Genomic DNA, 12,837 nt, shown 5'->3' with positions numbered 1-12,837 from the left:
TAGACTGTGCCACACAGCTGCTTATTTGGGCTTGCCCATTGACTTCAGACCATGGCAAAGTAAGCTTAAATTGCTTAAAATGCTTGCTACTTTGTAGACATGCTAATGTCCATTTATATGTCTTAGCTTGCAGGCAGGGAATCCGCAGTGACGAAGAATGGATCGAAACCAACCTGGGGCCGTTTTCCGAACACGCAACCTACTCTGACCTGACATTCTTCAACATCTCTGGGGTAAATCATACGTTATGCTCACAGTCTTCCTTTCAAGCACAGCGCAATGTCCGTAACCTTTTCACGTCTGCTCGTAGGTGTAGATTTACCATTGTGAAAGAGAAAAAATGATTCATAATTTGTTCTTGTCATCAGGTGGCAGTTTTGGACTCCCTCTCACCAAATCAGAAAGCTGAGCTGATCCTGGATCCAGACAGTAGCGCTTTGGACAATGAGACCATTGTGAGGGATGTGTTCAGCAGCTTGACAGAGTCCCCTGATGAAGAGCAGCTCGATCAGTTTTTCGAGACTTTTGCAGGGCTCGCTATGCAGGTGAATGCTTAACTGTGGGATTGCTGGTCATGTTTTCCCATCAACTGGGTTGATATAAAGGCCATGTAAAGCTTCCCCCGGGGCTGAAGGACATTTGGAATAAGCCTCTTAGGGGGCCCAAATTGGGCCGACCTGTAATGATGAATTTCCAATATTCTCCTGGAATGACTTGATCCCTGGGATGTGTTGATTCCTACTGCTGATGCTCCGAAGCACAAAGATGTGCCACCAAGCTTAAACTCATTTCTGCCATGATCACCATAAAGGTAGCATGCCCTTCTGAAGTAAACCACAAATCATTTCGTTTACAGAGAAACATCACCATCATCCAAAATCCAGCCGTAAGAGACACCATCCTGAACCTGACCTTGACAGCTCTTGCTCCTGAATTCGACGACTTTGAGCCAAGAGACTTCCGGCGGTGGTTCCAGGTCAATCTGGTTGTTGTGATGGCCAGCTTCCGTCCTGGCAGTTTGGTTGTGATCCCCAGTAACATCAGCTGTAGATCCTACAATGCCATGTAAGAGATGATAATTTTGAAGTCCACAGACGCACACGGCGAGGCTGCATAACAGAACTGCCACTCCAGACAGACCGCAATAACATGTGTTGTCTTCCCTCAGATTCACTGGTCTTCAGCAAAGTTTGGAATCCCTGCCACCGCATCTCTCACAGGGTGTGAGATCAAGCATCGAGTCACTAAAGGAGACATTCAGACGTACGTGGCAAACTGCACTCTTGACACATTTGTTCTGGAAAGCCAGTATCCACTACTCTAAAAATAGCTCTATTAACGCCATGGTTTCAATTTAATTTTCTCTCAAACAGGCTGCCCAAGGCCAGGATCTTTCTTGGTAAGTTGACTGTTATGGGTGTTTTTTGTTGGATGGCGCACTTATCAATCACAATGCAGGAGACACAAGTTAGGCATGGCAAAGTTGTTAAGGGGGCTGCGATAAGTTTGCGTAACCTTGTCTAATTTGTCACGAGACTTACAGTTGTGTTTTGCCTTTCTCCAGTGCAAAGAAACAGCGGTTGATGGTAAGTCAAAAGAAAATGGAGACGTCTGAAATTGGTCCAACAATTCTCAAACTTAAGCTACAACGTCTGAAACATTCATTTCTTTTTGTCTTTTGGCAGAGTACCGTGTCTGTGGTGGAGTCGACAGGTAGGCGCATCACTTTTTTGTTCAGAGTTGGGATAGGCAAAGGCGCTTTGAGCCATCCAACAGAGACAACAACAGCTTTCTTGTTAATGTTTCCTTCAGCTCACGACTTGAACAGTTCCTGTCTTCCGGCAATGCCTCTGGAGCCCTGTGCAATTTTACCATCACTGAGCACGCCTGTTCCTCGGTAAGCTTTGTTTCGTCTACGTTGAGAGTGTCCGTGAACCATTTGGCTCCTACTCCGGTATCTTGAGTTGATTTGCCTTAGACACACAGAAACCTCACTTTTTTCCCCCCGTATCATTTTGTTTTTCCAAGGCTGCCCGTCTCACACCCAGCAATGTGGTCACAGTGATGAAATGCTCTCTGGGGAGCCAAAGGACATATCCGGTAGAGGTCTGGAAGCTTTTCTTCCAAAGAGCAGCTTCTGTGCTAGACCGGGCTCTTCTGGAACATTCCACCATGGTAAACCCAATCCCATAATCTCAGAGAGCTGTTGTCTTCCTGTGTGAATTTTATGTCATACCAAAATGGTCTCTGCCATTCCAGGCCCCCAACAAGAGTGGCCCATCCCTGTCACATGCCCTTGAGGCACTCGGAGAGGTGAAAATCGCCAACTTCAGCCAGGCACAACTGCAGAATCAGAGCTTTGTCAGCAAGTGGTTCCAGGGGAAACTTCGTCCATTCTTGGCTGCTCCATCCCGCAACTTCCTGGTCTGTCTCAGCTCCAGGAACTTCAGCTGCCAGACCTACCGAATTGTGTAAGTAACGACGTGATACCTTGCGCCACTGTGGAAAAAAGATGGCAGAGGAGCCTGCAGTTGTCAAATAGATTAGATCTCAAGGGTCATCTTTCACATTTCAGCATCCAGGCTCTCAGCAGCCAAATGGCATCCATGGACAGAGAAACACAGCGAGCAGTCTTCACTCACTTCATCTATCCATTCCTCGCAAGGAATGACTCATCAGGTAAAACCAGAGACTCGGGGCTCAACTCCGTAAACTCTTGATACCATGTGGCGGTGATATCCTGCCAACGTCTTTGCTTGTGTCTTCATTTCAGATCCTGGCTGTGTCTCAAACATCAGTGGTAGCAGGGAGTGGCTACAGACAAACTTTGGCAACTTCTCTGGTTTTGCAACCCTGCAGGATTTGCAAACCCTCAATCCAAACTTCTCCAGTGTAAGTGGCTGGTGTGATTGTAGTATTAGTGGCCCTCATTGAAAGGTCCACCTACGGTTTTGTGCTTACTGTCTTTGTTTCCTTTTGTAGGCAGATGCGTTGTCACTGCTTACCCCTACCCAGGTGGCACAGCTGACACTGAGCTCAGGGGCCTTGAATGACACAGACCTGATCGAAGTTGTGTTTGTGCGACTGGAGCAGGGTAACGCTCTGGAAAATGTGGATGAGTTCCTGAGGCAACTGACAGCAAATGGAGAGGTGGGCCACTCCTCCACTTTGGGAAAAAGGAAAATCCTGGGTTTTGAACTGAGCATAGTCAGCCGTGTACTCAGATATCTATGTACATGTCTCTCCATCAATTGTGGGGGACTCGAAGCAGCTTAAATGTTACTTTTCATCCTATTAGCATTTTTAATAGGCTGCTAGGAAAGAGTTGGTCTACTGGAAAGGTATCGATTGTGTCGAGTTCAAATCCTCTCATGTCGTGCTTTTGCAGGTCCCTGATATCCAGCCCGTTGTGAGAGATCTTGTAATGAATCGGACCTTCACCATCATCAGTCCCCATTTCCCGGGCTTTGAAAGACAAGACTGGTTTGCTTGGTTCCATGTAATACTGATTCCTGTCCTCCCAAGTTTCAGTCCAGTGATGCTCAGGAGCGCAACCTCAAACATCAACTGCACAAACTACCATGTCATGTGAGTATTGACAAGCATACTGCAAATTGACGAAATGTGGTTGCGTTTTCAAGCAAAATTTTATACTTTTCTCCAGCCCTTTCATCAACTTGCCTGCACACCCTTTCTTAGCTTTTAGAGGAGGTTGTAAAGGTTAACACTGTCAATACATTGTAAAGATGTTCTCGAGTTCAGTTTTGTATTGCTTTTGGCTCCTTATCTACACGTTTATAAAAACACCAACGATTGGTTTTCAGGTTTGTTTTCTTCAGCTCTTCGAAAGTATTTCAAACAATTTTATTCTTTGTTGTTACATTTTTTTTTTCCTGAAATAAAATATAGTTACCATTAGGCTTGCAAATACTCTCTTTTTTTTTTCACAAAAAATAGTTTATATATTATATGTTTCTGTTTTTCCAGTAATGGCTTCCAAATTTATTTTGATTTTGTGAGGAATCGAAAGGGGTGATTTTTTATTTTTTTTATTTCATACAGTTGACTGACAAATTACTTTCTACTAGTGTGGTAGTAGTAGTAGTACGTTGTTGTAACACCAAAGATGCGCCTGCATGCAGGGATAGGGCTGAAGGTAATTGCTTAATTATCCTTAAATTTTGGAGCTCGAAGTGCACACAACTCTCACCTTTATTATATTTTATTCATTTAGATAATTGGAAAGCAGAGAGAGAGACAGGGTAGGGGAGACATAGGTGAGAAAGATTCAAGGAATTCAATTTGGAGCATGGAGCATAGGTGTGGCTCCAGAGGTGGCAGCCTTAACCACTCGACTATCTGGGCACACAGTGGAAAATTAATTCCATGTACCATACTTCAGCCATATTATTCAGGAAAGATTAATGGCAGTAGATATAATGTAGATCCAGTTTGAAATAGACTTGAGGTCTTTTATTGCACTGAGATACTGAGATAAATGAGGGTCTAATGATATCAGTACATTTTGACAATAAGGAATTGGCTGCGCTTTCATACTCCAAGTTGCAGATTAGATGAACACATTACAAATTGAGTAAATCTCCACAAAACAGTCAACTAGTCCATATTATTCCCATTTGTTCACTATTATACCACCAGGTAAAACTAATATATTCAAATTGTTAACATTGCACTAAACTACTGCAGACATTCTAGGCAATCTAAATCTGTAATTCATTAAATTGAAGATGCGGTCAAATAGAGAGTAACATGTCTCCATCAGGCTACGCCATCATAGTGCCATCAGACAGGCAGAACCATTCATTAGCCATGTAGTATAAATGTGACAGGGTTGAGTGCGGGTGTGTCACTGGGATTATGAAGTGGGAATTAAGCCCATGTCACCTCCAGAAGGATCAACAGTGAGTTCTGTCATCCCAAAACCATCCTCCTCCACACCCGCTTAACACCAAGTACTGCTATAGTCACCTATGCTACCCTGTACCTACACTTATGATTATCCCTAGTTCCCAACATTCCCAACATTCACATATAGGTCCAACAAGAATAAGCAAATGAAATGGCTGACTCTCCTGGCTTAAAACAGCCCACTCAGCAGTTCAGAAACTGAATGGTATCAGCAAACCACTATAGCAAGAGCTAAATCAAGTCAAGTTTATTTATATAGCCCTTCATCACATGTCCCAAAGGACTTTACAAAGAACAAGCGTACCAAGATCTAACTAATCAACAATCAATCACAAAACAAAATGATGCAATACAGTATGCAAACAAAGTAAATTACAATGAAACGAAATTTAGCACGTTGAAAACACATTACAAGCCTAATAGCCTAGCCTAGCCTAATCTAACCAGGACCACCAACCTTAGACAGTCAGTGAAGATGAGGAAAAACTCCCAAGAAAGCTTTATTAGGAAAAAAAATGTAGGAAACCTTTGGCTGAGCGTTTAATAGGTGACGAGACAAAACAATCAAATGGGCAATAACATGGATAATGACAATAAGACATGAAGAAGGCAAATAAGACAAAGAGAAACATTATGAGGCAGAAAGACAGGACTTCAGTCAGCTAGGGCCAGCGCCCGCATCCACTACCAGGCAAGATCCCTGAAGGAGAGGAAAGACAAAAAGCAGGCCACACACACACACTCGCCATACTAATCATGACCCACACACTTGTAGCAGACATATTCAGCCACTTACATACTCATAGAGACAGCAGACAGTCAGTGTTTGATGATGCAGACAGAGAGGCAGCCCTCGACTGGGTTTCCAACAGCCAGTTCCTAAATGAATGTGGTCTCTCTTCTCTGCTAAAGTAAGAAAAGAGACAGTGTCAGCCCCAGACTAGGCTTGTATGATAGTGAAAATATATAGGTGTTGAGTTTGGATTTGAAGAATTCTAAAGAATTAGCATCCCTAATTGCAAGAGGAAGTTGATTCCACAGATAGGAAGCTCAGTGGCAAAACATTCTGCTGCCTGCCGATTTCTTCTTGATCTTCAGGACGGGGACTGCCCATTGTTCCGACGGCCCATTATTACAAAACCCCAATAGTCCAAAAAATGTCCACCCATTGCACCGAAAGCCCATTCGTCCGACAGCCCGTTATCCCGGAGGTGGTTGGGTTGAGGCATGGGATCACTGAGGTTAGGGTTAGAGCAAGCTTACGGTCAAGGCTGTCAGAAGCCACGGTTGTGGATGGAGCTAGGCATGGAGTTTTTGGACTATTGTCGTTTCGGGATAATGGGCCGTCGGAAGAATGGCACCCTTCAGGACAGTAAGCTAAACAGACTCCTGCGATCAGAGCGCACAAGAACAATGGCTGCTCACTCCAGCTGCCAAAGCTATACTATTATATGGTATATGATCCTGTCTTAGTCATAAAATAGATTTCCAGACTTTTGTATGCCTTATTCATGTTCTGTTTAACTGATTAACTGTTCTTTTCAGCCAAAGCAATCATACTGCAAACAATTAGCTAGCATACGACAAACAACGCATGCTAGCATCCCACATAGAATCCAACATGACAAAATTCAAAGAAATTATCAAACATACTACTAACAAACAGTGCACCAGCAAGCATGCTAGTCAGACAAATGGTTCCTACACTGTCACACTTAAAGGTACTTAACTTTAGCGACTTTGTGCCCCAGTCAGTATGCTTTTTCCTCAGCCACAGCTCCCTAGCTCACTGGCTTCCATTGCTGTCTCAGACATAGCCTTCACTGTCTACTTTAAGCTCCGCCCATGAATGCTTTGTTCATGTAGTAGTGTTAGTAGTGGACTTTGCTACAAACCCTCAGCGTCCAACCACAGGACATAGCTTAGGTTTCCAAACCCACTGCTCCACATATGCTGCCAACTTAATATGCCTAAGCATTTTCCTTTTATGTGCCTCATCCACTGCATCCTCCCATGGCACTGTAAGATCCACAAAATGTACAATCTGCTCTGCCTCAAGAAGTCTGGGCTTGAGGTACTGCTCACTATTTCCTGTGGGATTGTGAGCTGTTTTTCCAAATTTACGGCCATTTGCCGTTTTTGCATCTCTGCCTGCCTTTAGCAGGCCTGCCTTTGTACCTTTGAACCTCTCTGTTAGGCTAGATATAAATAATTCCAAGATCCATTTCCCATATAAACCTAGACTGCTTGGATACCCTGGGACTCTACCTTTGACTCTCTCTTCTCTAACTTTGATATAGGTATCTTATATATCTATATAGCTATATAGGTGAGGTAGGTGGGTACAGCCCTCCCCTGCAGCCTTTTGCCACCTTCCACCCACTTTAATGCCATAATGATTACCTCCATTGCCATAGTGAAAGCTACATGACACAGCATGATATTTGGATTCATGATTAACCTTTAATTGTATTCATGAATACCCATGATACAGAGTTTGACTAACAGACAGATAACTATTACTCTACAAGCACCAACATGAATATTTACATGAAAGCTTAATTAGGTGATCTAACCTAGCTTTCTTGATTTGGGCAGCATTTAAGCAATGTAGTTCAAATTTGATAGAAAGCAAAATTTGAAATTGATGTTAGCTCTCTGTGCTGTGATGACATGAATACAAATTTGATGCCACTATCACATTCATAATTCCAGGGTCGATGGATTATCCAACACGTTCAACAGAATGACACCAGCCAGAAGAGAGGAAATGGCCCAAGTGCTACTGGCATATTTGAGGGAATCTGCGACTCAAATTAACACACCAGGTAGCGTACAGAAATGATAAAAACTCCAACTGAGACTATGTCTGAAAACGCATAACCTTCATGGGGAGTACTACTCAGTTTAAGAATTCATAAGTGTTCATGTGGTCTGGGACAGTCCCCTAAATAATTATGACCAAGAATAATTCTCCTATGGCCAAAGACCAGGCAGACAAAACCTGTGATGTAATCAAGGAATCACTGGAATAAGGCCATTGTAAAGTAAAGTGTTACCAAATAAACCTTATGTGGGCATAAAAACACAAACTAGCATTCTGTGGGTCCACAAAAGCAGTCTCCCATTCATTGTCTTTGGAGGAGCTACAGATTGTACGTCTTCATTACGTCACAAGATTGAATAGTTCCCATGGACTCAGAGTGTGGCAGACAGTTGTCCATGTTCACAAATATTGACTAAACTGCCCTAGACCTCAGGATTAACACATATGAATACTTAATTGTATTGGTATTACACTTTTAGGAAAGATGCTCTGCGCGTGTCTTCAGTGTGATATGAAAACAACAATATAATTTCAGTGTATAATTTCACAAACAATTTTTTACTTTCATTTGGAAGTAAGTCTTATTAATCTTATAACCTTCTTCTCTCAGCCTGTAGGGGCGGGATTGACAGTGATGCCGAGTGGATTGCGGCCAACTTGGGTCCATTCTCTGTGCACACAACATACACGGATCTAACATTTTTTAACATCACTGGGGTAAAGCTTTTGTTAAATCTATTACAGTAGTTGTTGTAGTGATACATTTTTATTTTGGTGTTGATATCCAAAAGAAATGAATATGTGAAAGATTTTAGAAGAATGAAAATGTTAAAATTGCTTTTTGTTCTAATTCCCTCTCTTAGGTGACAGTACTAGACTCTCTTTCACCAAACCAGAAAGCTGAGTTGATTCTCGAACCAAACAACTTGTCAAATGAAACTCTTGTGAGGCTCGTGTTCACACAACTCGTTGAGCCCTCAGATGTGGAAGAGCTTGGCTCTTTCTTTGACAAATTTGTTAGTGGTGCTGCAGAGGTGGGTATTGTTAATCACATTAATCATATTACTTACTGTTTTTTCCTTCCCTTGAGCAAGATTACAAGAGGTTTGGACATATAGCATTATGCTGTTGTGTTCTTTCACCAAAATCTGTCCCCCAAACTTAAAAGCTATACTGTATGCATTCCTTTCGTTTATAAAACCAAAGGCACCCTGTAACAACACATTATGTAATAACACCGCATTATGTAATAACACCGCATTATGTAATAACTCGACAAAATGTAATAGACTTTCACTTCATTATGTAATAACACCCGCATTTTGTAATAATCTGCCGCATTTTGTAATATACAGCCTGAACCCGATATGTAATAAATTTCCCCGTATTTTGTAATAAATTATTACATATTGCGGTGGTTATAACAAAATAGGAGGGAGTTGCACTTTTTTTTGATGAAAATGTAATAATACAGTGCATTATGTAATAACCAACCAAAATGGATGTCTTCATTCATAAAAATCGTTATAACATTATAACAACAATGTTTATTTTATGCATTCTAGCATGAATCATACTGACTCAAAATTCATTTTAAAAAGATACTATTAGTTCAGTAGATTAGTATCTTTCATTGGTCAAAACTACATTAAGTGTCACTGTATTCCTTAGCTTAATAGAAACTGTACTTGAGGGTTCGTAGAATTTAAGTAATTAAGTGAAAAACAATCACAGCATAAAGCCTAACAACACACTGATCTGCAGTGGATTTCTAATATACAAACAGTTCAGTTTTAACTTGCAAAAACGACTTATCAAGTAGCCACGATAGAAAGAACCATAGATGGTTATTACATAATGCATTATTACATAATATATTATATAATGCACTGTATTATTACATTTTCATCATAAAAAAAGTGCAACTCTCGCATTTTGTAATAACCACCGCAATATGTAATAATTTATTACAAAATGCGGGGAAATTTATTACATACTGCATTCAAGCTGTGTATTACAAAATGCAGCAGGTTATTACAAAATGCGGGTGTTATTACATAATGAAGTGAAAATTTATTACGTTTTGTAGAGTTATTACATAATGCAGTGTTATTACATAATGCGTTGTTACACACCCTCTCACAGAATGCTCTTTTTTTTTTTACAGCAAAAGTTGACAAGCATTGACCCAGGCGTGCGAGACACCATCTTTAATCTGACACTCACGGCGCTTGCCCCACAACTATCCACCCTAGATGTTGAGGGATTCAGGCTGTGGTTCCAGGTCTACCTACCTCTGTTCCTCCCCAGCATTCAAGCAGGAACATTTGAGATTATCCCAAGAGATATCAGCTGTGGCTCCTATCAAGAAATGTGAGTGGCAACTCCGTTTTTCTCCATGTCATACTGATCTGAATTCTTTGTGGATAAGAATAATGTGAATGGAGGATGTTTTGTTTTCCTAACAGCGTCAAGGGGTGCGACAATGTTTTCACTGATCTCTCTGAGAGGCAGACCCGAGAGGTTTTTGCATTCACCAGGAATTATTTGGGGGACCAAACATCCACAGGTAACTTGGATGATGACATATACATATATCTTATGTATGTAACTGTGTGTGTGAATGTGAATGTGCATAGATCCATATTGGTATGTTGGATGCAGGGCATGTTTTATTTGGAAGATTCAATACGTTTTTGATTCTCAGGTTTCTCCTGTGTTGAGTCTGTGAATGACGACAGAGACTGGCTCAGAAAGAACTTTGGCCAATTCCGTATCCGTGCCTCCTTCATAGACTTTGTGACCCTGAAGAACAACTTCAACGGAGTGAGTTATGAATTTGGTGATATTCAGTCATTTGCCTCATTGTACATATACTATATTCTCTCTGACCAAGAATCAGCATTGCAACACAAATTCTGGCATCTTCTTGACCACATTTTGTAATATAGCTCAGGCAAAATAGGCAAGAAATTTTGAGTTTCATTTTTCAGAATCATGTTTCACTTCCATTTGTCATACAATCATAAAACCATTGTTAAGTAAGGATTTACAGTTGTTTACTACAGCTCTTTTGATTCTGGTATCATTACAAAATTACATTGTAAGCTTGAAGATGATAAAAGCTTGAGTAAAGAGCTGGGCAGAGACGCTAGTAAGGAAGAGTCTTGATTTGACAGATGTTGTAGAGTGAAAACCTGCCAGATTGGGTTGTGTGTGTAATGTGGCCCTTGCATTACAGTTGGTTATCTAGAATCAGACTAAGGTTCTTGGTCACCTAGGCAGGAGTTTTCATGATGTTGTCCATGGTAATGGAGAGGTTTTGCAGATTTGCCTTGGAAAAAGAAAAGCTCACTCTTGTTGAGATTGTGTTTGAAATGGTGGGAAAATATCTAACTGCAAAGCTGCTGGCCTTCCTGGACTGCGGATGGGCTCCCTTATTGTATGATGAGTCTGAGTGTTCAGGCCTGAGGCCAAAATACAATATACCACCTGTGAGGGAGAACCTCTAACTGCACTGGCCAAAGTTTGTATCTAGTGACACCTAGCTTCCAATCAGAGGGAGTGACTAAGGCAATATCAAAGGAAGTTAACACACCAGGGAACTTTATTGCCCCACACAGCAGACAATGGCAGAGAGATGGATGGATGGATATAAAGGATGTGACATTTATGGTTCTGCAAATAGAGCATAGCAATACTAAATCTAACAGTAATAACAATGTTTAAAGGCCCGAATGAGCTGAAATGGCTGCTGGCTCACATTTCTGGGCCCGGGGAGGCCCGAATGAGCTGAAAAGACAGCTGGCTCACAAACTAACTCAAGACAGTGAGAACAGTGAGATTTGAGTGAGGAACAGTGAAATTGGCAGCGCCACACATTTCTGGGCCCGGGGAGGCCCGAATGAGCTGAAAAGACAGCAGGCTCACAAACTAACTCAAGACAGTGAGATTTGAGTGAGGAACAGTGAAATTGGCACACTCAACAATAGCAAACTACAATTAGTGACACTAACTTCCATTTCTGCACATTAATTACTATATAATAGCAGATACAAACACACACACACACACACACACAGACACACACACATACTGTAGCATTTGGGAATTGCGTTACAGAATAAAATATGAAACTTGCAGGAAATTCAAACACATCATCACATTAGTGTCCAATTGCCATGCAGGTCTATGTTGTTTACATGGTAGTTGTTATGTGAATGTATAAGTGTGTGCAGGGAGAATCCTGAACACCACCACTAACAAGCCCAGTCACTAATGGGTATAAGTTGGCTAATTAGCGGACTGTGTAGCGCAGGAGCATTTTTCTATGCTTAACCTATGCATACCATTGTATGCAATAATTGGTTACACTTCCAATGTGAGTGATTCCTGACTGAAATGCTGTTGTCACCCTCAGGTGGAGGTTGCAGACCTCCTCACTCAGGTTCAGCTGGCCCAGCTGTCAACGATCCCCTCACAGCTGAAGGGGATGCAAGACGTGACAAAGATCATGACAGCCATCAGCCCCGTTGACTTTGGATCGTTCTTTGACATAGTCTCACCCGCCATTGAGGTACACATCTACTTGTCTATCACCTTTCTTTTGCCCAGTGATACTCATAGTACTGGTTGCACTCCCACCCTCGATAAAGCCAACAAGAGGCTTTAATCAGGAACAGTGTTGGGCTTGTTTCTCACAAAAAGTTATATATGACTCATTACTTGTTACTTGTTTCAAAAAAAATTAAATCCTCCTGAAAATCATGAAATTAGAACAAATAATTATTCTTAATCCCAACATAAAAACTTTTGTTGCATTTTCTAAAATTTGTAAAAGGAATACACCAAATTTTTCAGAGACTGTCTTGTTGGTCAACTTACCTGTTAAGTGATGAGAACATAGACACCAAAATCATCCATGTGTCCCCGGTAGATCATTTGCTCAGGCCCTGCTCAGACAGTAGTTTATCTAAACCACATTCATTACATTCTATGTACATTTAAACAAATTCAATTAAGCCCAGCTCAAGAGGCCATTTATACAGTATATAATATGTCCATGCAACTGGCGACCCATA

The 12,837-nt window shown here is 41.4% G+C and overlaps 2 protein-coding genes across 2 annotated transcripts in view; both read left to right on the top strand.

Moving 5' to 3' along the window:
- The window catches only part of LOC139665621 (uncharacterized), a 57,402-nt gene extending 55,685 nt beyond the window's left edge, over positions 1–1,717 (top strand). Inside the window, exons 194-198 of the mRNA XM_071544702.1 lie at positions 127–233; positions 369–545; positions 857–1,065; positions 1,169–1,263; positions 1,686–1,717. Of these exons, the coding sequence (XP_071400803.1) occupies positions 127–233; positions 369–545; positions 857–1,065; positions 1,169–1,263; positions 1,686–1,717 (620 nt within the window). The remainder of the gene's footprint in view (positions 1–126; positions 234–368; positions 546–856; positions 1,066–1,168; positions 1,264–1,685) is intronic.
- A 436-nt stretch (positions 1,718–2,153) lies between these two features.
- LOC139665625 (uncharacterized) lies at positions 2,154–12,332 on the top strand (the record flags this gene model as incomplete). The annotated part of the gene is made up of 13 exons (XM_071544707.1): positions 2,154–2,175; positions 2,260–2,471; positions 2,576–2,679; positions 2,774–2,892; positions 2,983–3,150; positions 3,389–3,588; positions 7,645–7,757; positions 8,367–8,473; positions 8,620–8,790; positions 9,924–10,129; positions 10,225–10,325; positions 10,464–10,582; positions 12,177–12,332. Coding segments are annotated over exons 1-13 (1,779 nt in total), but the record flags the coding sequence as incomplete, so codon positions are not given.
- Between the last annotated feature and the right edge of the window lie 505 nt (positions 12,333–12,837).

The sequence above is a fragment of the Centroberyx affinis genome, unplaced genomic scaffold, assembly GCF_046629955.1.
Source record: "Centroberyx affinis isolate AG114_WGS23_722 - 3 ecotype Tasmania unplaced genomic scaffold, CSIRO-AGI_Caff_v1 ptg004638l_1, whole genome shotgun sequence".
NCBI lineage: Eukaryota > Metazoa > Chordata > Actinopteri > Beryciformes > Berycidae > Centroberyx > Centroberyx affinis.
Note: the sequence above shows the minus strand (reverse complement) of the source record. Positions and strands in the feature narration are given on the sequence as shown.